The sequence below is a fragment of the Dysidea avara genome, chromosome 5 (genome assembly GCF_963678975.1).
Source record: "Dysidea avara chromosome 5, odDysAvar1.4, whole genome shotgun sequence".
In the NCBI taxonomy this organism is placed as follows: Eukaryota; Metazoa; Porifera; class Demospongiae; order Dictyoceratida; family Dysideidae; genus Dysidea; species Dysidea avara.
In genome coordinates this window covers 41,325,389-41,351,240 of record NC_089276.1, presented here as the reverse complement: position 1 = coordinate 41,351,240, position 25,852 = coordinate 41,325,389, and the positions used below count along the sequence as shown (strand labels likewise).

The 25,852-nt window shown below is 38.2% G+C and overlaps 1 protein-coding gene across 1 annotated transcript in view; it reads left to right on the top strand.

The window, feature by feature from the left end:
• Window positions 1-25,852, top strand: part of LOC136255297 (hemicentin-1-like) — a 239,616-nt gene that overhangs the window by 76,366 nt on the left and 137,398 nt on the right. The window contains exons 8-9 of the mRNA XM_066048025.1: window positions 2,215-2,535; window positions 21,529-21,831. Of these exons, the coding sequence (XP_065904097.1) occupies window positions 2,215-2,535; window positions 21,529-21,831 (624 nt within the window). The remainder of the gene's footprint in view (window positions 1-2,214; window positions 2,536-21,528; window positions 21,832-25,852) is intronic.

The window sequence follows — 25,852 nt, the reverse complement described above, 5'->3', positions numbered from 1 at the left end:
AAATCACCCTGTAGAGAGATCAGCTAGAAGAAGTTACCTATATAGTTCACCTACAAGCAAATCACTCTGTAGAAAGATCAGCTAGAAGAAGTCACCTTGTAGAGAGATCAGCTAGAAGAAGTTACCTTGTAGATAGTTCAGCTACAAACAAATCACCCTGTAGAGAAATCAGCTAGAAGAAGTCACCTTGTAGAGAGATCAGCTAGAAGAAGTTACCTTGTAGATAGTTCAGCTACAAACAAATCACCCTGAGAGAGATCAGGTAGAAGAAGTTACCTTGTAGATCGTTCAGCTACAAACAATTCACCCTGTAGAGAGATCAGCTAGAAGAAGTCACCTTGTAGAGTGTTCAGTTACAAAGAAACCACCAGGGAGAGTTCTGTAATAAATATATGTACTATTATATATTTATATATATATATATAATTTGTACCTTTACTGATAAAATTAGAAATATTTAAAGTATGTAACATTTACTTCATCTTTTCTTCCTCCTGTGGTAAAGAAAAAGGATAGATTAAAAAAGCCTCAAAGCCAGCCATAGGCCGGCTTTGGGGTATACAAATACGAAAAGAAATGAAATCTAATCCAAAACAGCCAAGCTGTAAAAAAAGAGTGTGGCCATTAAAAAGGCTATGGTGAAAAACGATGTGAAATCCAAAGTGGCAGTCAAGAAATGGCTGTGATGGTAAGTTAATGGTAAAAATTTTATAGCGGCAATTCAGAGGATTTTGTGCCAAGACCAAGCAGCACCAAAATTCACCTGAATTGTCGTTATTAAAAGTTTTACCATTAACCTATTATCACAGCCATTTCTTGGCCACCACCTTAGGTTTCACATCTTTTTTCACCATAGCATTTTTGAGGGCCGTATTCTTTTTTTACAGCTTGGCTGTTTTGGATTAGATCTTATATCTGCTAGCATCAATAGCTTGCTTTTTTTTCAAATAGATGATGTTGCGTAGAAATAGTTTAGCCATCCATTCAACAACAGCCTAGTTGTGATATCTAAGTGTGGCCAAGAAATAAGTATAGTGATATTAATGTCAATTTATTTGTTACTCTTTGATATTTTACAATCTATCCTGTTGCTTAGCATATAGTTGTACTGTTCTTATGCCGCTTGGGTTAGAATAGCTATTGCAATAATCATACAATACAGTAGTACTGTATAATAGGGACCATAAGGAGTGAGTGCGGTCCATGAAGAAACATCACTCAAAAACCAGCCTCAATTTTCCCTGATGATGATGAGACAGTATTGGTTAGGTAAAACTAAGCTCAAACAAGTCTCCAGATCGACCCAAAATTCTTTCAACAAGTTGCTGCAAAATTTAAAATAATAATTATTAAACGGAATTTTCTACTGGCTGACTAAGTAACTGACTGAGTGAGTTACTGAGTTACTGACTGACTGACTGATTCCTTCAGACAGGCGAAACTTGATATATATAATGGCTAAGGCTACAGGCTTGAATTTTTCACTGTTTGATGTTCTAGAGGTGCCTTTTGGCATACCACAGTACATACAATATAAATTCTTCATGGACCTACCAGTGTCCTCCTTTGTGTCCCATTGATCTTTGTTGACAACGAGAAGAAAAGTGTCGATTGGTGGTAGCATGTGATGGCTTCCCTTTGTAACAGAAATTGTCCGTGTTTTTCATAGTGGCTGCTTTGATTGCAGAGGTGTTTTTGAACGGTTCTAGATTTGTACTGCTGTGTAACGGGTTGAACATAGCTGACAACAAAGTGTAATGGATGCTTCTCTTTTCAGATGATAATTGATATAACTGGGGCATGTACATTTTTTATATTGGTGTGGTATGTGTTGATAGAGGGGTGCTTTTCGAATGGTTTTTTTTTATTGTGATGGGTCTAACATAACTGACAATGAAGTGTAATGGATACTTCATTTTTCAGATGATAATTGATATTGCTGGGGCGTGCAGTGCTATTTCTTACGTGCTATGGGTGGGTTCACCAGTCATAATAATATTATTGTTAACAAACAAGTACACATAAAATTTAGAATTTTCAACTAGAGTAGGGACCATAGCACATCGATAAAAAGTACTGAAACAAGTGTTACATCCCTACTGTGCATTTCTGAGTACTTTTTATTGATATGCTATAATCCCTACTCTAGTTGAAAATTCCAAATTTTTTGTGTGCTTGTTATAATGATTGCATTAGTGTTTTATATATACACAGTATCACCAAACATTACCAGACCAGAAGAAGGAGAAGTATTTACTATTACTGAAGGAAGTGATAGATTAATCACATGTACAGCTACAGGTTTTCCTCCACCAACAGTTGTATGGCAGAACAGTGACGGGAGTAGTGTAAGTAATATGAGACTAGTATCTGGTAGTGAAGTGATGTCATCTACAAGTGTTGGTAATGTGACTAGTGTAAGTGTAGAACTGATGGTGACAGGAGCTCTAAGAGTAGACACTGGAATGTACACATGTTCAGCTAGTAATATTGTCAGTAATGATACAGATGTTACAGTGACTATCACAATAAAATGTAAGTGTCCAGCGTACTCAATTGCCATTGTATTCACCAGGTATCACAGGCTATTAATGTACATCGCGTTCATTGTTTAAATTTGTTGATAACAAGCAAATTCAACTTTACCCACAACAGGCCAGTACGATATTTCTGTAATATTTTTTTAATCAAATTTGTTTTTGCAACTGACATACTCACATTTGGTTTACATTACCCAATGTATATGGAATAAACAGACTCAATATTTTGTTGAATGCTTATCAATTCTATGGCTTCTTTTGTGATTGTTCCTTTGAAAGTATCAAGGGAGTGGTGTGAAGATGTCTTTTGTGGGTTTTATTGTTGGATTGTATGGTGGATTTACCTTCAGATTTGTATAGGGTGATGTCCAGGAATCTAGCTTTTTTTAAACGAGGTGTACACCCACAGCCGGCCTTTGGCTGGCTGTGGGTGTGTGCCTGGCTTACTGAATAGGCCCAGGCTGATTATTCTGGCATAATTTAAAGTATAATAGGTGGCCAAAAGCATTGAGCATAATGCCAGCATAATAGGGATGATATTTGAAAATTTAATTAAAATGTGCAATACATTTGCCCAAAACAAAGCAAATAATCACTGCCAATAATATTATTAGTGCATTTCATATTTAAAAACATATAATATAACTTATTGAACTGTTTCTTTGTTGGTTATTCACACTTTGCAGAAATAGGATTGAGATACTCTAATAGAGCAGTCACTTACTCTAATACAGTAGTCAGGAAAGGCTGATTTACTCTAATGAAACAGTCAGTTCTAAAGCATAATCTTGATTTTGAAAGCATAATTTTGAGCATGATAGGCTTAATTTTTTAGCAATGCTCAAAAGTATAATAGGTAAAATTTTGGGCATAATAGGCCGGGGCCTATTACTGAAATTGTTTTTGTAAAAGTGTGTGTGTACCTGTGTACCTATCTACCTATGTTTGTTCGTACACATCACGTGAGCAAAATCATTTTAAAAGCAGCTTTTACGTAAGAAGTAAAAGCTCTGTATTAAGCTTCTGTATAGAAGTGTACCGATACCAATTATAATTATTTATTATTATTATTGGTATCGGTATTGGTATTGATGCTGATACCAGTGGTATTGGTATCAGATCAGTATCAGTAATCAAGACACACGGTATTGTGACGTGCGGCCCAAGAAGCCAGAGTGCAACGCCTGTGAGTATATTGACAGGAAGAAGAAAATGCAATTTTCGCACCTCCGTAGCTCTGTGCTGCCTTGATGAAACTAGACGATTTTTGCTGTGGGCACGCCCTCCAACTTCAGCACTCCACATTCCAAATTTGAGTGAAATCACTTCAAGCATTCCCGAGATATGCGACTTCAAAAGTTGGCTTAGTTTCTTTGTTTTTTATTTCTTAGTTTTCTTCCTCTTTTCGCACAATTACAAAAACTGCTATAAAACGCGAACGCCATATCCGATAGTCTTGAAATTTGGCACACAGAAGGGGGGTATAAAGGCGCATCTCGGTACCAACTTTGGCTGGAATACGATAAACAGGCAAAGAGTTTTGAGCGATTATTCATGAAACATAACTCCAATATGTTGTCATGCCTACAGGGTAAACCGCGTATGGGAAGAAGCTGAAAATCGGTGGGTGTATAGGGTAACTGTTGAACCTCAAACCTTTTGTGGTTTGAAAGAAATCAAGGTAAAAACCAGGAAGATACACCAAAAAAACTAACAGTGTATAACAATTATGCAATCGAGATTAGCTAGTAAAAAAATGACTGCTTACCACGCCTATCAGATAAACCGCTTGGGGTAATACTTTGAAAATCGTTGTACAGATGGAGTAATCATGTTAGAAAGGCTCTTCAATGGTGTAGAAGAATCAGACTAAAAGCCACGGAGTTATAACACGAAATCCAACTTAGTGCAGCAAATGCGAGATCGAGATACTCTAATAGAGTAGTCACCCTGAAGAGAATTCAAGAGATCAGCTAGAAACAAGTAACCTGTATAGAGATCAGCTACAAACAATTCACCTTGTAGAGAGATCAGCTACCTTGTAGGGAGTTCATGCAACTATGGAAAGAGATAGTTCAGCTAGAAGAAATCACCTTGTAGAGTTTAGCTACAAAGAAACCACCATGTAGAGAGTTCAGCTACAAACAAATTGCCCTGTAGAGAGATCAATAGAAGAAGTTACCTTGCAGAGCGTTCAGCTACAAAGAATCCACCATGTACAGAGTTCAGCTACAAACAAAGTTCCCTGTAGAGAGATCAATAGAAGAAGTTACCTTGCAGAGAGTTCAGTTACAAAGAAACTACCATGTAGAGAGTTCAGCTACAAACCGGTGACCTTGTAGAGACATCAGCTAGAAGAAGTTACCTTGTATAGATTTCAGCTACAAAGAAACCATTCTGTAAAGAGCTCAGCTGCTAACAAATCACCTATACAGAATTCAGCTACAAACAAATCACCCTGTAGAGAGATCGGCTAGAAGAAGTTATCTTGTAGATAGTTCAGCTACAAACAAATCACCCTGTAGAGAGATCTGCTAGAAGAAGTTATCTTGTAGATAGTTCAGCTACAAACAAATCACCCTGTAGAGAGATCAGCTAGAAGAAGTTATCTTGTAGATAGGTCAGCTACAAACAAATCACCCTGTAGAGAGATCAGCTAAAAGAAGTTACCTTGTAGAGAGTTCAGCTACAAAGAAACCATCATGTAGACAGTTCAACTGCAAACAAATCACCTGTAGAGAGTTCAGCTACAAACAAATGTCCCTGTAGAGAGATCAGTTAGACAAAGTTGCCTTGTAGATAGTTCAGCTACAAACAAATCACCCTGTAGAAAGATCAGCTAGAAGAAGTCAGCTTGTAGAGAGTTCAGCTACAAACAAATCACCCATCAGCTAGAAGAAGTTACCTTTTAGATAGTTCAGCTACAAGCAAATCGCCCTGTAGTAAGATCAGCTAGAAGAAGTCATCTTGTAGAGAGTTCAGCTACAAAGAAACGACCATGTAGAGAGTTCAGCTAGATGAAGTTACCTTTTAGAGAGTTCAGCTACAAAGAAATCATGTAGAGAGTTCAGCTGCAAACAAATCACCTGTAGATAGTTCAGCTACAAACAAATGTCCCTGTAGAGAGATCAGTTAGAAGAAGTTCCCGTGTAGAGAGTTCAGCTACAAAGAAACCATTCTGTAGAGAGCTCAGCTGCAAACAAATTACCTGTACAGAATTCAGCTACAAACAAATCATCCTGTAGAGAGATCAGCTAAAAGAAATTCCTTGTAAATAGTTCAGCTACAAACAAATCATCCTGTAGAAAGATCAGTTAGAAGAAGTTACCTTGTAGAGAGTTCAGCTACAAAGAAACCATTCTGTAAAGAGCTCAGCTGCAAACAAATTACCTGTACAGAATTCAGCTACAAACAAATCATCCTGTAGAGAGATCAGCTAGAAGAAATTCCCTTGTAGATAGTTCAGCTACAAACAAATTACCCTGTAGTAAGATCAGCTAGAAGAGGTCACCTTGTAGAGAGTTCAGCTACAAAGAAACCACCATGTAGAGAGTCCAGCTAGAAGAAGTTACCTTGTAGAGAGTTCAGCTACAAAGAAACCATCATGGATGTAAAAAACATTGTGGGTTTTGATTTTTCTCAAAATTTCATAGTGATTCTAATCTCTCATTGTTGTTGAATAACTTTGCTAAAGTGTTGGATATTGTATAGGTTTGCTGACTTTTACTCAGTTGACTGTTTCTTACTGCTGACTGTGCTAGTAGGCAGTTTTTGTCATCTTGGTGAGCAGTAATTGAAAGAAGGATGCCTAAGAACAAAAAGAAGAAAGATAGTAAAGGGGCTGTGCCATACAATGTGAAGAAGACTTCTAATCACCAAGAGAGCCCTGAACAGGATAGTGATGTTGTGTGTGATAAATGTAAACGATCTGTAGACCAGACTATCTTATGTGAGGCCTGTGAAGGATGGATTTGTTCTGCTTGTGGAGGTATTCCTATGCATGTAATAGATATTATTGCCGATTATAAACAGATTCATTGGTTTTGCCAGAACTGTAATGACAAAGTTGGTCACTTTTCAAATAAGAGTAAAGACCGGGCTGAGTGTGCTTTGCCTAACGGTAAGTCTGTGACTGAAATAGTTTCTGAATCACTTAGTAAAGTTGTGGAGCAGTTTAATGCAGCTATTAAAGACACAAGAGATTATGTGAAAAAAGCACTTGAAGAGATTATTGATGCCCCAACAGCTACTGGAATGGACATGTCTTCTGATAGTGTACGAGGAAGTGTATCAGTCCCGGTCTGTTCACCTGGTGCAGTTGAAGTGGTTGACGAATACATTGAATGAGAAAAACGTAAAAACAATCTTAGTTTCCACAACCTCCCTGAACCCTCAGGAGATTCAACTGAACAATGTACAAAACAGGATACTAAAGCAATTACAGAACTAGTGGAGGCCGAATTTGGACTACCAAATATCAAGATTCAGAGAATTGCTCGTCTGGGAACCCTTAGATCAGGTTCTTCTAAACCTCAACTGCTGTTAGTTGAGCTTGGAGATGTTTCCACAAAGAGAATTATTTTGTAGCAAGCAACTAAACTTAGAAAGAGTTCAACTTGGTCTAACATCTACATATCACCAGATCTGACTCCCAAAGAACGTTCTCAAAATAAATTGTTAAGAGATGAGCTTAAAACACGAAGGTCAGCTGGAGACAAAGATATTTACATCAAGCGCGGAAAGATTGTCTGTAGACCTGCTGGTGCTGGCACACCAGCAGATCTATCCAATTGACTATTTTGCGACAATACCCATGCTTCAAGTCCACAGAAAGCTTTGTATACAAATTCCAATATAGTACCCTCTAGACACACAGACATTTCAAGACCATTACGAGTCCTCTATACTAATTGTGACCAGTTGCTCAATAAATTTGATGAATTACTAACTATTGCTGGAGACGACAAACCTGACTTAACAGAAGTTATTCCTAAGGCACAGACCTTGCCAATTGGTGTTTCAAGAATTTTTATCCCAGGGTATCATTTGTTTACTAATTTTGATGCCGATCTTCCAGACCTGGGGAAAAGTGGTTGTAGAGAAATTGCCATATATGTAGTTGAATGTTTGCATCCTCTACAAGTTTCCTATCAAAGTGATCTCGATGAACATCTGTGGATCAACATTTCTTTGGACAATAATGAAAACCTACTTGTCGGTAGCATCTATCGTAGTCCATCATCAGATAAGTCTGCTAGTCCTAATGATCTGTGTGACCTCCTAAACCAAGTATGTAGTACTATGCCATCTTACATTTTAGTCATTGGAGACTTTAACTATCCTAATATTGACTGGTTAAATGGCTGCTTAACTAAAACCGACCATAATAAATAGCTCTTCTGTGACACTCTTCAAGACTGTGTACTATAATTATCAACTTGTTACCCAGCCTACGAGAATTAGACCAGGTACTGATCCTCATATTTTGGATTTAATAGTAACTAATGAGGAAGCTATGGTCCGAGATATTACATATACTGCAGGTCTTGGAAGTAGTGATCATACTTGTATTCAATTTCATTTAAATTGCACTGCCACTAGAACAGAAGAGCAACACCACAGGGTATAATTTTGGGAAGGCAAATTTTAACCAGCTGAGAGACATATTGCAAGAGGTAGACAGGGATAACAAGTTAAAGGAATTAAATGCCTCTGAAACTTGGGAAATGATATCAGAGTTGATAAACAAAGCAATTGATACTTGCATACTTAATTTTAACCAGCCTCCAAAAAACAGACACAAATACTTGAATCAAAGGGCTCTAAAACTTATATACGAAAAAGAAGCTGCTTGGAAAATATATAGGGCTAGTGGTAACTAACTAGATTATTTCAGATTCACCCAATAACATAACTCATTGAGAAGATTAACCAGATCTCTTCGACTCAATTTTGAACATCAACTTGCCAAAAATCTAAAAAGCAACCCTAAGTCTTTTTGGAATTATGTCAATAGTAAGATTAAGGTCAAGACCGGAGTTGCTACCCTGATGTCATCTAATGGTGATAAAGCAACTACCCCTTTTCAGGAAGCAGAATTGTTGAACACATTTTTTAGTAGTGTTTTTACATCCGAAAATCTGAATGTGTTACCTGAACTAGAAGACCTACACTATGAACACCCATTAAGTTCAATTCATATAACTAGTGATATTGTTTTTAACAAACTGAGTACTTTGAAATCTAACAAGTCACCAGGACCTGATGGTTTACATCTATTGGTTCTAAAGGAGGCTGCAGCTCAGCTATGTATTCCTTTTAGTGTGCTGTTTAGGAGATCATTTGATGAGGGCCATTTGCCAGATGATTGAAAGAGAGCCAACATAGTTCCTGTGTTTAAGAAAGGTGTAAGTTCAGATCCAGGCAACTATCGGCCAATAAGCTTGACTTCTATTGTTTGTAAAGTGTTTGCGTCCATTGTTAGAGAAGATATTATAAAACATCTCACTTCAAATAATTTGCTATCAAATTCCCAACATGGTTTCCTACCAAAGAGGTCATGTACAACTCAACTTCTCACTACTATGGAACACTGGACTAAGGAAATTCAGCTAGGCCACCCAATTGATGTGCTATACTTTGATTTTAAGAAGGCATTTGATAAAGTGCCCCATGAAAGACTTCTCATTAAACTGAAAGCACATGGAATTACTGGGAAGCTTTTAGATTGGATAAGATTATTCCTTCAAGGCAGGAAGGGTAACACTTAATGGAGTTAAATCTTCATGGGCTGATGTCCTTTCAGGTGTGCCACAAGGTTCTGTCCTTGGCCCTATTCTCTGTGTGGTGTACATCAATGATTCACCTCAAGTTCTGACTAATCACTGCCTGTTATTTGCTGATGATACTAAGTTATACAGTTGTGTGATAGATGATGCTGACATTTGTAGAATGCAACAGGACATTGACAATCTAGTTATGCGGTCGGAGATGTGGCAGTTACCATTTAACGTTTCCAAATGTAAAACTTTACATCTAGGGAAGACAACTGTAGTCATGTTTATACCATGGCCGGTTGTGACATTGAGCAAACTAGTGAGGAAAAAGACCTATAGGGATCATGATTGACAGTCAACTAAAATTTCATAAGCACATAGCAGTAACTGTTAGTAAAGCAAGAAGACTTCTGGGTCTAATTAGTAAGTGCTTTATTAACTTAAGTTCTCAAACCTTTTCTTACTTATACAAGTCTATCGTAAGACCATGTCTTGAGTATGGCAACATCATATGGGGTCCTAATTACAAAGTAGACGGAGATGCAATCAAAAAGGTTCAGATATATGCAACAAGGCTGGTACCATCTATCAAACATCTACCTTATGAAGAACGTCTAAAATGCCTCAAATTACCAACTTTAAAGTATCGGAGACATCGTGGGGACATGATCATGACCTACAACATATTAAATGGACATCTAAATGTGAATGAAACTACTTTTTTTACAAGAGCATGGACAGCAATTAGAGGGCACTCTTGCAAACTGTTCAAGCAATTTGCTTTTAGAGAGGTTCGACAGAATTACTTTTCTCACCGTGTAGTGAACAACTGGAACTCCCTTCCCAGTGGTATTGTGGAGGCTCAATCAACTGATGAATTCAAGAAGTTGTTTGACAACTTGAACAATGACATTATGTTTAGCATAGATTTATTGTAACATAGGATCAGGATTTACAGGCTTTGCCTTTTTTAATTCCTGTATAATTATACAACCAAGTAGTAAGAATAATGCGAAATGCGGTTAAAATTACGTCATTAATAATGAATGAAATAAATAAATAAATAATTAATAAATAATGTTTGAGAAAACTACAAGGCCCACTCACCGGGAATAGAATCCATGTTGTATGAAGAGATAATCGTATAATGGGTGAATGTTTCCGTGGAGGTGATAGAAACGTACGACAATTCTATTTAATGCCAATCAAAACAGCACGTGATATACCCACTACTAATCGAGCAGATTCAAATAGCTATTTAGATGAGCAAACTACTGTTCAATTGTGCTTGAAAGTGTTGCCAGCTGGCACACTAAGTCTCAAGTCGCCATGCCAGCTGCCAGTGGATGCGCTCCGTGTATCTATGGCTGCAGGACACCTGATGAATAGCCAGCTGCATGAGGACAGGTATGTTTGTTTGTATTGTAATGTACATATGTCTTGTATTTTACTATAATTTTTCTCGCTTGCTAGGCTCTGGTTGGTTTGGTTGTCTGTTTGTATTGTCTGTTTGTACTAATGTTTTGTAAGAGCGTGGTATGTTTTAAATGTTTTCTTGTATTATTGTACATTTTGCCTTTACCTAGCTTACTAGGCTCTGGCTGGCTTGGCTGTCTTCCTTTATCTGGTTCACCTGGCTTGTATACTCCTACAATATTGTACATCTCCTGTAGGTTTTGTATGCATATACTGTGTACACATCACTGTGCCATTACCACACCAATGATGTACTAGCACTTTAGCTACTGGTGGCCTTTAGTTATGATGCCACTATTGTGTTGTATCTGTCACTACTTTGACATATTGAGTTGATTTGGGGATCGTGCCTTCACCACCTAATAGCCTCACCAGGGGGCTGTCACGTTGGTGTATGTACTTGGTTGTATGTGACGCGGTCCTAGTAATAATAATAATAATAATAATCATGTAGAGAGTTCAGCTGCAAACAAATCACCTGTAGAGAGTTCAGCTACAAACAAATCTCCCTGTAGAGAGATCAGCTAGAAGAATTTACCTTGTAGAGAGTTCAGCTACAAAGAAACTACCATGTAGAGAGTTCAGCTGCAAAGAAATCACTCTGTAGAAAATTGAGCCACAAACAAATTGCCCTGTAGAAAAATCAGTTAGAAGAAGTTACCTTGTATAGAGTTCAGCTACAAAGAAACCATTCTGTAAAGAGCTCAGCTGCAAACAAATTAGGGCTTAAACGATCATGGGTTTTTAGTATTCGAGTACTCTTTACTGTTAACGATCAAGTCCTCATGAATACTCGCAATTTAATATAGCTAGTCACGTGTGCATGCATGTTAACACTTTACATTACTTTATTCACTTTAGCAACTGACCACAAGCAATGAAGATCCACAATTATTACCCAAATAATTACACATATTTTCAATTTGTTGTATTGTATAAATGTTTAAAAGAATTATTTATAATTATAAAGTTAAAAGCATTTGTAAATGACAAGTAAAAGCAGTACTTCTGTATACCAACAATATCAGTTCACTCAGATACATAATTTGTTGGTGCATGTATGATCTGGATCACTGGGAATTAAGATTTAAGAATTTAAGAAACATCTTTCAAAGTCAAGCAGGTTAAAATCGACTTCCACTGAGGTTTTTATTTACGAAAATAATCATGTCAGCATTTTCTGGAGTCAGACTGCTTCGTTGCTTGTTTATAACAAGACCTGCTGTAGAAAATATCCTTTCAGTAGGCACAGATGTTGGTGGTACACATAAGTATCGTCTAGCCAAAACTGCTACTTGAGGAAAACGTCCATCATTAATTTTCCACCTATCTAGGCAACAGTTTCCAGGCTCATCACACTTCAAAGGAGGCTCTTTTAGGTATCTATTCACCTGCACTTCAGCATCATTTAGATTATTTGTATCGTTGTTATCACTCTCCAGCAAAAATGCTAACGCACTTGGAGGTTTTTCTGTATTCACAGGGGTATCATGTTCACCAACTCCCTCATCTTCACCATGGCTCTGTTCAGCATCATCTTCATTGTCTTCTGAATCTGCTTCTAGTTCTTTAACTTTCTGTTTAAGCCTGTCAACAACAGCAGATCGTTGGTCTTCATTCAAAAACTTCAGCTGAAGGTATCTTGCGTCAAGCGCAGAGGATAATATCGTTACTTTGGTCACAATGTCTGATCCATCTGGATTAAATCGTCTTTTGATCTCTGTTGTAACCGTTTGTTTAAATCTCTTTACAGTTGGTACATCACCACTGGTAGTAATCAAATGCTTTTTAAGATTACCATTAACAACAGGGTAAACCAGCGACATTGCCACTACCTTAACTTCACAAGATTCTGTTGTGGCCACCTGCAAAGCCTTCAAAATTTTCACCATTTGTCCCATCATCACCCACTGATCATCTTTTAGGTACAAGTGCTTATAATCAGTGCTACTCACAGTATCATCATATAACACAGCGTATACAGCCCACCTCTGCTCTTCAAGGCGCTCAAACATCTGGTAAGTAGAGTTCCACCTTGTGGTAACATCTTGGATAAGGTGGTGTTCAGGTACATTAGTTTGTTTCTGCTTGTGCTTTAAAGCTGCCATGGCATTGCTGCTGTGTTTAAAGTGCCCTACCAACTTTCTTGCAGCAGCTGCCAGCCGAGTAAGTACACTGTCTGACAAACCACTGTTGATTGCCAGCTGCAGTGTGTGACCAAAACAACTGACATCATCCAACCCCACCTCTTCAACAGCCACTGTCATGTTTGCCGCATTGTCATGAACGATTGCTACAATGTGATCATCAGGTATGTTCCATTCTTTTGCAACAGTTTGAAGCCTGCTTGCAATATTAATGCCAGTATGTCGTTCGGGCATTTCACGAGTCTGGAGCACTCGACTGACCATCCTCCAGTTATCATCGATATAATGTGCTGTAACTGTAAGGTAAGCTTCGCTGGCAATACTAGTCCACAAATCAGTCGTCAGTGCTAGGTACTGTGACTCCAACTCCTTGCACAATTGCTCTTTAACATTGAGATACATTCGGCGAATCACAGAACTGATGTGTGTACGTGACGGTATAGAATAATTAGGTTCAACCAATCCTAAAAGGTTTTGAAACCCACTTCCATCCACTGTTGAAACTGGCCGCATGTCACATACGATAAACTCGGCAATCCTGTTTGTTAGCTTTGCCGCGTAGTCTGGTGAGCAACACTGATTAAAGGAAACAATATTGGTTTGTCGCTTGTGACTACTGCTCTTGTATTCTAAGGCATGTTTAAATTGCAAATGGTTGAAGAGGTTTGTGGTTCCACCAGTGTACGCTAACTGGACATCGTCACAAAGAGTACAGCTGGCTTTTTTAATTGTTTCACCATCCTTTAAGACATCTGTCAACTCGAAGTATTCCCATATAGGGCTGCTTCTCTTTCGCTTCCCTGTCAAATAAGTTAGAAAAGTTAGACAAGAAAAGTAAATATGTAGTATCACAAGTGCTCACAAAAGGGGAGGAGGGTGGCGGGGTGGTGGGATGTGCAACAGATAATGGAAGCAGACCACAACTGAAGTCCAGATGTGAGAGTACAGGACTGTGCTGGCTCCTTAGTGGCTGATATGCAGTAATATCAACAGAAAAAAACATTTGGCATACACTATCAGGCCATCCGCCAGTAAACCACCTTACCAAGCCAGGCCCTACAAAAGGCCAGAGACAGCCATTTGAGCTTTCCACACCACCCAGAAAAGACATCAGTTAAAAGCATCCTTGAACAATTTGAGTAGTACTAAGAGTCAAAACTAGTGTAGCTATCTACTGATGAACATGCAACAAGTATCAACTTGTTTCTTAGATGAAGATTTTCACTCTTGACATCCATATTGAGTATTGCATGGGTGATATTTAGACAAAGGTTACTATTTTTATGCATACATAAAATATGCCGTAATAGATGTCAAACGTCAAATTAGCGATGGTTCCACCTCTAAAATTCCATGTCATCAAGTTTACTAAGTTTCATAATTTTATCACAAAGTGCACAATTCTCCCCATATTTGTGAGTATGCTACCCTACTATTACTGCAGTGTAATCTACTGGCATTATCACCTAACTGGAGCAACATAGCTAATGATCCAGGTTTTGAGAAGAAATTCATGGACACAGTTCTGTACAATCTCTGGACTTTTAATTCAACACAATGTATTGAAACTGAGGAAATCATGTGGTGAATTACACAGATTCATGGCATCACTTTCTACTGTTACAGCTATACTGTACATTGTTATGACTGTGATACATACTCCACCTATGGTACAATCAATTCAGTGGTGGCTAGGGATGGCGTCAACAGGTTACACTAGTTGTGATCTACAGTGAAGAATATATAGCTTAAGTGAATAAGCAACTGGGTAGCTAATTCATGGTAAATAGCTACTGTATGTAAACCCTATTCAGTTCCTACTATTTATATTAACACATAAACCTACTTGCTCATTGGTAGTTTATATCCCAAGGGTAAATAAATTCCGAGAATCTTGTCACTAGTAGAGATGGTTATAACTTTAGAGTGGAATGAGCAATTCAATTTAACCAAAAGTCAAGTTGTTTCTTAAGTCAACACTGGACCTTTAATTTGAAACCATGACAGCATAATATAATCTAATCAAAAACAGCCAAGCTGTAAAAAAAGGTGCGGCCCCCAAAAAGGCTATGGTGAAAAAAGATGTGAAATCCAAGGTGGCGTACAAGAAATGGCTGTGATGGTAGGTTAATGGTAAAAATTTTAATTACGACAATTCAGGTGAATTTGCATTGTCTCCTCCACTAGGATTTGGCACCAAATTCACCTGAATTGTCGTAATTAAAATCTTTGCCATTAACCTACCATCACAGCAATTTCTTGGCCGCCACCTTGGATTTCACATCTTTTTTCACCATAGCCTTTTTTGGGGCCGCACCTTTTTTACAGCTTGGCTGTTTTTAATTAGATATCACTTCTTTTTGTATTTGTATATTGCAAAGCCGGCCTATAGCTGGCTTTGTGGCTTTTTTAACCCATCTGTTTTTTTTTTATTTACCACAAGAAGAAAAGAACTTAAAGACGATTTTTAATACTTCAACTATTTTTGATTCTATAATTATACAAATTATATACATATATTTATTAAATGTCAATTATTCCCCACAGGATAATTTCTTTGCACCTGATCTCTCTACTGGGTGACTTGAAATGTAGCTGAACTACAGGATGGTTTCTTTGTAGCTGACCTCTCTACAAGGTGACTTGTTTCTAGTTCATCTCTCTATAAAGTGGTTTGTTTGTAGCTGAACTCTCTGCAAGGTAATTTGATTGTAGCCAAGCTTTCTACAGGCTTCTTTCTAGCTAATCTCTATATAGGGTAACTTGTTTATAGCTGAACTTTCTACAGAGTGGGTTCTTTGGAGCTGAACTCTTTACAAGGTGACTTGTTTTAGCTTATCTCTCTACAAGATGACTTCCTCTAGCTGATCTCTCTACAATGTGACTGGTATCTAGCTGAACTATCTACAGGATGATCTGTTTGTAACTGAAATCTCTACAGGGTGACTTGTTTCTAGCTGATCTCGCTATAGAGTAACATGTTTTTAGCTGAACTCTCTACAGAGTGTGTTCTTTGTAGCTGAACTCTCTACAAGGTGACTTCTTCTAGCTGATCTCTCTATAGGGTGACCTGATCTCTCTGTACAGTGACTTTTATCTAGCTGAACACTCTACAGGGTGATTTGTTTGTAGCTGAACTCTCTACAGGATGGTTTCTTTGTAGCTGAACTCTCTACAAGGTGACTTCTTCTAGCTGATCTCTCTAGACGGTGACTTCTTCTAGCTGATCTCTCTATAGGGTGACTTGTATAGCTGAACTATCTACAGGTGATCTGTTCATAGATGAACTCTCTACAGGGTGATTTTGTTTGTAGCTGAACTCTCTACAGGATGGTTTCTTTGTAGCTGGTCTCTACAAGGTGACTTCTGCTACTACAGGGTGACTTGTATCAGGCGCTGATCCAGGATTATTTAGGTGGGAGTGGCTAGGAGCCTTGGCAATTCATAGCTTTGACATTCCACTAAATACTGATAATATTTGTGAAGCCTTCAAAAGAAAACACCCAATGAAAATGTGTGGTCCTTCTATTCTGTATGATTAGATTTGATTACCTTGGTTTAGTAAAAGACTATAATACATGTGCATGCAAGAATGAAAAATTACATATTGTATATAGTTATGTATGTACAAGCAAACAGTACAGAAAAGAAAAGATATAAAAAAGGATTAAAACAAAATAACAGGGTAATGGATACTAATCATTAGCCACCCTCAGAGGGGTGGCTAGCCACCCTATCCACCCCCCCTGGATCAGCCCCTGTGTATCTATAGCTGAACTATCTACAGGATGATCTGTTTGTAGCTGAAATCTCTACAGGGTGATTTGTTTGTAGCTGATCTGTCTTTGGGTCACTTGTTTCTAGCTGAACTCTCTACAAGATGACTTCTTCTAGCTGACCTCTCTACAGGGTGACCTGATCTCTCTGCAGGGTGACGTTTATCTTGCTGAACTCTCTACAGGGTGATTTGTTTGTATCAAAACTATCTACTTGGTGACTTTTTTATACCTGAACTTTCCATAGGGTGATTTGTTTGTAGATGAACTCTCTACAGGGTAATCTGATCTCCCTACAGTGGGTGATTTGTTTGTAACTGATATCTCTACAGGTAGATTTGTTTGTAAGTGAACTCTTTGCAAGGTGATTTGTTTGTAGCTGATTTCTCTACAAGGTAATTTGTTTGTATAGCTTAACTCTCTACAAGGTGATTTGTTTGTAGCTGAACTCTCTACAGGGTGATGTGTTTTAAGCTGATCTCTCTACAGGGTGATTTGGTTGTAGCTGATCTCTCTACAGGTGATTTGTTTGTAGCTGATCTCTCTACAGGGTGATTTGATTGTAGCTGATCTCTCTACAATGGGTGATTTGTTTGTAACTGACTTCTCTACAGGTTGATTTGTTTGTAGCTGAAGTCTCTACAAGGTGTTTTGTTTGTAGCTGATCTCTCTACAGGATGGTTTCTTTGTCACTGAACTCTCTACAAGGTACCTTGCTTCTAGCTGATCTCTCTACAAGGTGACCTCCTCTAGCTGATCTCTCTACAAGTTGATTTGTTTGTAACTGAATTCCCTATATTGTGTCTAGTTTCTAGCTGATCTATCTACAAGGTGATTTGTTTGTAGCTGAACTCTCTACAGGGTGATTTGTATCTAGCTGATCTCTCTACAGGATGATTTCTTTGTCACTGAACTCTCTACAAAGTGACTTGTTTCTAGCTGATCTCTCTACAAGGTGACTTCCTCGAGCTGATCTCTCAACAGGTTGATTTGTTTGTAGCTGAACTCTCTACAGGGTGATTTGTTTGTAGCTGAACTCTCTACAGGATGGTTTCTTTGTTAATGAACTCTCTACAAGGCAACTTTTTTCTAGCTGATCTCTCTACAAGGTGACTTCCTCTAGCTGATCTCTCTATAGGGTGACTTGTATCTAGCTGAACTATCTACAGGATAATCTGTTTGTTGCTGAAGTCTCTACAGGGTGACTTGTTTCTAGCTGATCTCTCTATAGGGTAACTTGTTTCTAGCTTAACTCTCTACAGGGTGATCTGTTCATAGCTGAACTCTTTACAGGTTTATTTGTTTGTAGCTGAAATCTCTTGTTTCAAACTGATGGATAACTTGTTTGTAGCTGAACTCTCTACAGGATGGTTTCTTTGTAGCTGATCTCTCTACAGGGTGACTTATTTCTAGCTGATCTCTCTACAGGGTGACTTGTTTCCAGCTGATCTCTCTACAGGGTGACTTGTTTCTAGCTGATTCCTGGATGACTTGTTTTTAGCTGATCTCTCTACATGGTGACTTGTTTCTAGTTGAACTCTCTATAGGGTTATCTGTTTGTAATTGAACCCTCTACAGAATGGTCTCTTTGTAGCTGATCTCTCCACAGGGTGACTTGTTTCCAGCTGATCTCTCTACAGGGTGACTTGTTTCTAGCTGATCACTGGATGGCTTGTTTCTAGCTGATCTCTGTACATGGTGACTTGTTTCTAGCTGAACTCTCCTCTATAGGGATTTCTGTTTGCGATTGAACTCTCTACAAGATAGTTTCTTTGTAGCTGATCTCTCTACAGGGTGACTTGTTTCTAGCTGATCTCTGGATGACTTGTTTCTAGCTGATCTCTGGATGACTTGTTTCTAGCTGATCTCTCTACACGGTGACTTGTTTCTAGCTGAAGTCTCTATAGAGTTATCTGTTTGTAATTGAACTCTCTACAGGATGGTTTCTTTGTAGCTGCTCTCTCTACAGTGTGACTTGTTTCTAGCTGATCTCTCTACAGGGTGAACTTGTTTCTGGCTGAACTCTCTACAGATAATTTGTTTGCAACTGGACTCTCTACATGGTGGTTTCTTTGTAGCTGAACTCTCTACAAGATGATTTCTTCTAGCTGATCTCTCTACAGGGTGATCTGTAGCTGAACTTTCTACAGGATGATTTGTTTGCAGCTGAACTCTTTATATGATGGTTTCTTTGTATGTACAAGGTAACTTCTTCTAGCTGATCTCTCTATAGGGTGACTTGTTTGTAGCTGAACTATCTGCAGGGTGATTTGTTTGTAGTTGAACTCTCTACAAGGTGATCCTTCTAGCTGATCTCTCTACAGCATGACTTTTTCTAGCTGAACTCTCTACAGGGTAATCTGTTCATAGCTGCACTCTCTACGGGGTGATATGTTTGGAGCTGAACTCTCTACATGGTGGTTTCTTTGTAACTAAACTCTCTATAAGGTGATGTCTTGTAGCTGATCTCTCTACTGGATGACTAAGTGTTTCTAGCTGATCTCAATATAGAGTTATAACTTTCTCTATAGAGTTATAACATGTTTGTATAGCTGAACTCTTTACAGAGTGGTTTTTTGATTGGTTGCTGAACTCTCCAGCTACACGGTGACTTGTTTGTACTACAGAGTGAGTTGTTTGTAGCTGAACTCTCTACAGAGTGAGTTACTTATAGCTGAACATTGCTTAAAGTAACTTGTTTGTAGCTGATCTAGATGAACTCTCTACTGGGTAGCTTTTTTTGTAGCTGAACCCTTTATGCAGTAATTTTTTTGTAGCTGAATTCTCTACAGAGTGACTTGTTGTAGCTGAACTCTCTACAAGGTGACTTGTTTTTAGCTGAATTCTCTTCAGTGTGACTTATAATGTTCTGAATCTCTACAGCAACATATTTGTAGCTGAATTCTCTACAGGGTGACTTGCTTGTAGCTGAATTGTCTATAAGATTAACTGTATATAGCTGAACTCCCTACAGAATAACTTGCAATGTAATATAATTCTATAATGGAGTAAGTTATAAACATAGCTGAATGCTCTATTAGGGTGACTGTTCTATTAGAATATCTCGATCTCGCATATGCTACACGTAGTTGGCTTTGGAATCGTAACTCAGTGGTTTGTAATCCGATTCTTCTGTACTACTGCAAGGAGTTTCTATGATAATTATTCCAGCCACACACCGATTTTCAGCTCACTGCTGTAAGCGGTTTGCCTGGTAGGCGTGAAAACTATTAGTTTTTTTATTCATAAAAATCGATCGCGTAATTGTGTCACAGGTTGGGTTTTGTGTTATATCTCGATGGCCTTTAACTGGATTCCTTTCAAACCACAAACAGGCACTCCTACGATAGTTACTCCATCTACATAGCAATTTTTAGCTTATTCCTTCAAGCGGTTTACTCTGTGGGCGTGACAGACCTTCGACCTTATTTTACGCAAATAATCGGTCATAACTCCGTGAATGTTCATCGGATTCCTACCAAACGTGGTACTGAGATTCGCCTTAATGAGCCCTTTAAGTGTGCCAAATTTCAGCCCAATTAGAGCACGAATTCGTGTTTTATTGCGGATTTTGCAAAGTGTGCGAAAAGAACAAGAAAAAAATGAAGAAAAAAACCCTAACTGTGGCCGCTCGTATCTCGAAAATGGATGGAGCGATTTTCTTCAAATTTGGAATGTGGACTCCCCTACCTAGCCGGCACGTCTGTAGCAAGTTTGGTTTCAATCGGATTAGGAATCACGGAGCTACAAAGGTGTGAAAATCGCATTTACTTTCTTCCTGTAAATATACTCACAGTGTGGTGCGCCGGCTTCTTGGGCCGCACGACACACTACCATGTCTCTTGATAATTCCGCATGAAAATAAATACAGAAATAGTGAATATTAAAAGTGAAATGGCTGTAAAGGTCACCAATGGTAAAATCTGCAGTGGCACTATATCAAAAAATAAATGTCATAAGTAGTGTAATTATTGTGGAAAGTTTCATACGTAACTGTATCACAAAGTACACAAAATGCCAACATTTGCACCTTGCTGCACTACTTATAGTGTACCCTTCTTTCCAAATCCTGGGTCTGTTCCTCAGTAAAGTGGGCACACTTCCTTATTTGCATGGAGAGGTGTTTATTTAAACAATCTGTCATTTATGTGGCCTTGTTGAAGATAGCTAAATTAAGAAATCATCTAAAGTCTGTGATAGCACTACAACTGAATGGGGTTGACCTTCTTTACAACGAACAGAGATCTTTAATTTAAATCAAAGTTAACTCATTTGTAAAGAATACAATAAGTTCAAAATATTGTATTCATCTTGTAAATCATTATTGTTTAGTGGAGGATAAAATTGATTATTTGAACATGTTTTATGTAAACTTTTTCTTATGGTACAACATTAAAAGATAATGAAATTGGTACAGTAGCTAAATTTAATTGATACCGCGTTACAGTGTAAATGTAAACTCATTGATTTCTACACTACAGTGTTAAGCATACAAGCAGATGTGTATTTATTGAACATTTACTGTATATCTCTGATACACGTTTTCATACATAATTGTGACTGGATTTGCTCCACCACTTGGTAGACCACAACTTATATTAGTGTTCAAAATGCATATTGGAAGTTTTCTCCATCTACAAAGCTATGTTGGTTCTTACTATACTGACAAATTTCAAGCCAGTAGCATTTTTCAATTTGAAGTTATGAGTTGTCAAAGTTGATTAATTAGATGTGTGGGGAAGACCCCTTTTTGCACATTCAGTAACAATGTATTATGTTTTTTGTCAAATTTACACCATTGATCATCATACAGCTCTTCCAGTGATCACTCTTATTGGAGATACTGCAAGAACAGTGACATCACCTGAAAATGTTACCATCTCAGTCACCATTGGATCATCCAACCTTCCAGTAACTGTCCAGTGGTCCTATAACAATCAACCATTAACTACTAATAGTGACTATACCATTACCACTATATTATCCAGTGATAATACCACTGGTAATTCATCACTGACTGTACATAGTACCAATACTGGTGATGATGGAAACTATATTGTGAATGTGTCAAATATTGCTGGAAATGATATGGCAACTGTTAGTGTTGTGATCTATGGTGAGTGGAATATAATATAGTGCTGCATGCTGCACTCAAAACTGTGGCAACTATTAGTCAAGGAATTTCAATTTATTTAAAAACAGGCGTAGTGACTTTGTGAGCAGTCTTCCTTTTGGGATTTTCAGACATTTAACAACTACAAAACATCACAGCATGCCTCATAGGCTATGTATATTTCTTCAACCTGTGTAGGAGTGTCCCCTACAAACAAAAATGAATAGTGTCCTATATGTTTTGTCTAGAGAATATACAGGAAAAAGTATGATAGATACACTGTATATGAAACATGCGAGAAGATACTTTTGTGTGTATTATGTTGTTTACAGAGGTGTATTTGTATAGATTCTCTCAAAAACTATGTCATCACTTAACAACACTATTCCACCATTTTGATCAGAGCCAAAATCAATAATCATTACGTATATTTATTGAATAATAATAGTGAAAACAGCTGGAATAGATGAACAACAGGCGAGGCCATTACATAGAAGTCTTTGAGTTTGCAAATTAATGCTTCTAGTTAGAGACAGGTTGTTATCAGGGTTGATTGGACAAAATGTAGATCTTTGAAAACAACCTGATGTCTCTGTCTGTCTGTATGTTAAAGAGCATCTGTGCGGTCAGCTGCTATGATCACTATCATTAATAACAGAATAATTATATATATTATAATCACCTAGACTCAATCACATTATAGCTTTTTGTTAGGGCCGATGTACAGCAAACAAGGCAATTAGTGTTTTTGCTGTTTTGCACCTTGTTTAACCCTGATAATCACCTGCCTCTGACCAGAAGCACTAATAATGTAGTCTTGAAGACTTCCTGTGGTCTGTTCCAGTCAAGGTTACCTCAACACCGTATTTCAATGTAGCACTATCATGGTTATTGATAGTGCACCCAATTAAAATGGAGGAAAGTTTTGCTAAGTTCTGTATGATTAGGCATCAATCATTATGTAGGAAGATTTTTAATTAAATTAGTTGCACAAAAAAATACAGCAAAACTTGAACACACTATACCTTGATACTGCATTTCACATCAATAAAATGTGCGGTGTTATTATAGTATGTACAAGTTGAGCTGAATCTAGAAAACAGCTAAAAATTAAAAGTGGTCTCAAGTGAGTAAACATTTTGGCCAACCAGATGATTAATGGTGACAACAAAGGTGCCAACAACAGAGATGTACAGTTTGGCTTCATTACAAGTTCAGGAAAAGACAAAAACAATGGATGGTGCAATTTTGTGGCTTCTCCATAGGAAATGCATGGTGAAAAGTTTGATTGGCCGTAATTGTTATGTCAGACTTTTGAACAAAAAGGTTTTGAAATATTTTTAGCGGGTCAAGCAGTACTACAAGTGTGCCAAATTTCAAGATCATGTGTAATTGCATCATCCATGAGTTATTAAATGTTTTTGAGGATTCAGCTCAACGCGTACATACTATAGTTTTATTGTTTCCTTGGTGATTATTCACACTTTGCTGTAATAAGATCAAGATACTCTAATAGAGCAGTCAATTGCTCTAATAGAGCAGTCAGGAAAGGCGAAACTGTTTATTATAGTCTAATAAAACAGCCAACTCTAGAGCATAATCTTGATTTTGAAAGCATAATTTTGAGTATAATAGGCTGGATTTTTTATCGTTGTTCAAAAGCAAAGTAATTAAGCTATTTCTGAAGCATGATTATTGGCTCAAGCATAGTGATGATGTATTTTTGGAAAAAGTCTTAAGCACTTCCTTAGCAGCACATACAGTAGCAACATGATTAGCGATTGATGAAGTATTTCATTAATTATGAAAACTGAACAACTTAGCTAACAGAAACGTATTAGCTAAAATATGACCTTCAGCACTTGTGCTGTAAACTCTTATTAATGTTTTGTACTCAACTAACCTTGAACATATCTTGGCAGAAACATTAGCTCCTCCGGCACTTGCCTCCCACTGACTAATGTTAGTGGTGGTGGTTTGGTAAATGTACCCAGTCCCGGTTGCCACACTGGCTTTATTGCTTGTCACAGTGCACTGTTAAGGCATAGAATTTTTAATCATGTATGCTGCATTTTTATTACCAGTTGCTGTTGTTGTATCGTATCATTAGTCCAAGGCAGGCGAATCAAATTATGCTGTTATTCTACATGGGGACGTTGACAGGCGATGCTACTATGGGCCTTTGTCAGCTCTCCAGAGGCATGGAAGTGCCTGGCATTCGGCTCTGTCAGGGGTCAATGTTGACTCCTCAAGAACATGGGAGTACCTGGCATTCGACTCTGTCACGGGTCAATGTCAACTCCTCCAGAACATGGGAGTGCCTGGCATTTGACTTGGTCATGGGTCAATGCCAACTCCTCAAAAAACGTGGGAATGCCTGGCATTCGACCCTGTCATGGGTCAATGTCAACTCCTCAATAGACATGGGAGTGCCTGGCTTTCGACTCTGTCATGGGTCAATGTCAACTCCTCCAGAACATGGGAGTGCCTGGCATTTGACTCGGTCATGGGTCAATGTAAACTCCTCCAGCATACGGGAGTGCCTGGTTTCCATGCCAACTCCCTCAAGAGGAGTGGAGACACACTGCTCAGTCATAGACTAGTTAGTGTCAGCTCCTTGTTGTGAGGAATGTACCATGCTGCTCTCCAGCAACTGTTGTCCCTCATCTTTGAAGCAAAGCAATAAAAAATAGCTCTGGCTGCTTATGCAGCATCTCCATTCCTGATAGAAGGAATGTGATCGTACCTGGTCTCTAGGATGATTGCCACCAGTGTTAAGTCAGGACCTGTTTATTGTTGGCTTGAAGGAAGGCATTTGGAGCATAGAATACCTCTTTAGCACCAAATTTCTTCTCTACCCAAGTATCGGCTCACTGGAAATAGAGAAATAATATAAGACCCCTGTAGGCCAATAAGCAAACAAAAATAATTTTATTAGGAAACAACAAAAATATTTTGACCCAAAGTACTGCAGCAAATTAATGTCACCCCAATATCTGGTGCACATTTATTTATTTGTTAGTATGTGGTAATATTATCAGTGAGACTACAGATAGTGGCGAGCATCAATGACCACTAGCTCAGCATTTGTATATTGGGGAATAGCAGAGGAGGGGTTGCACTTGATCGCCGCTTAAAATACAACTGACTGTTGCCACGTGTTACTGCGCATGCGCTAGTGTTCTTACTGATGCCCTATTACTCCAAATATTGTCTCACGTCCTTGGTGGCAGCTGACGACTTCAACATTAACTTTGTATAAAGGTATTTAAACTACATTTAATGCTTTGTACTCAACTAACCTTGAACATATCTTGGGCAGAAACATTAGCTCCTCCGGCACTTGCCTCCCACTGACTAATGTTAGTGGTGGTGGTTTGGTAACTGTACCCAGTCCCGGTTGCCACACTGGGTTAAAATATTTTTGTTCTGTCCTAATAAAATTATTTTTGTTTGCTTATTGGCCTACAGGGATCTTATATTATTTCTCTATTTCCAGTGAGCCGATACTTGAGTAGAGAAGGAATTTGGTGCTAAAGAGGTATTCTATGCTCCAAATGCCTTCCTTCAAGCCACAGAAAGGAGGACTGCAGAGCGCAGTCAGCCTTTCACCCAAGTATCTGGTTCTTCGTAGATATCTAATGTACGTTTCTTGGCATGCAAGAGTAATTATAGTAATGCAACAGTTATATGAGGACTACTTGATCATTGAAATATGTCAGCACTTTATTACAACAAAGGTCATGGAGGATATTATACAGTCCTTGTACGTGGGTGACGACCTGTTACAATTGTCTTAGACAGCCTTGCTAGTTCTTTGGGAGGAGATCTGATGTATCGTTGAAAGGCATTGCTCCTCCAGCGGTCCAGTATTTGAACGTGAGCATCTGGTAGTTGAGCTAGTGAAGCAGAGGTTGCTGCGCCAATGCGGAAGCTGTGAGTATTATAGCAGTTATTGTCTAACTTAAGGTTATGTAGCAAAGATTTGAGTCTTGCACAGAACGTGCTCCTGATCCAGCCTTTT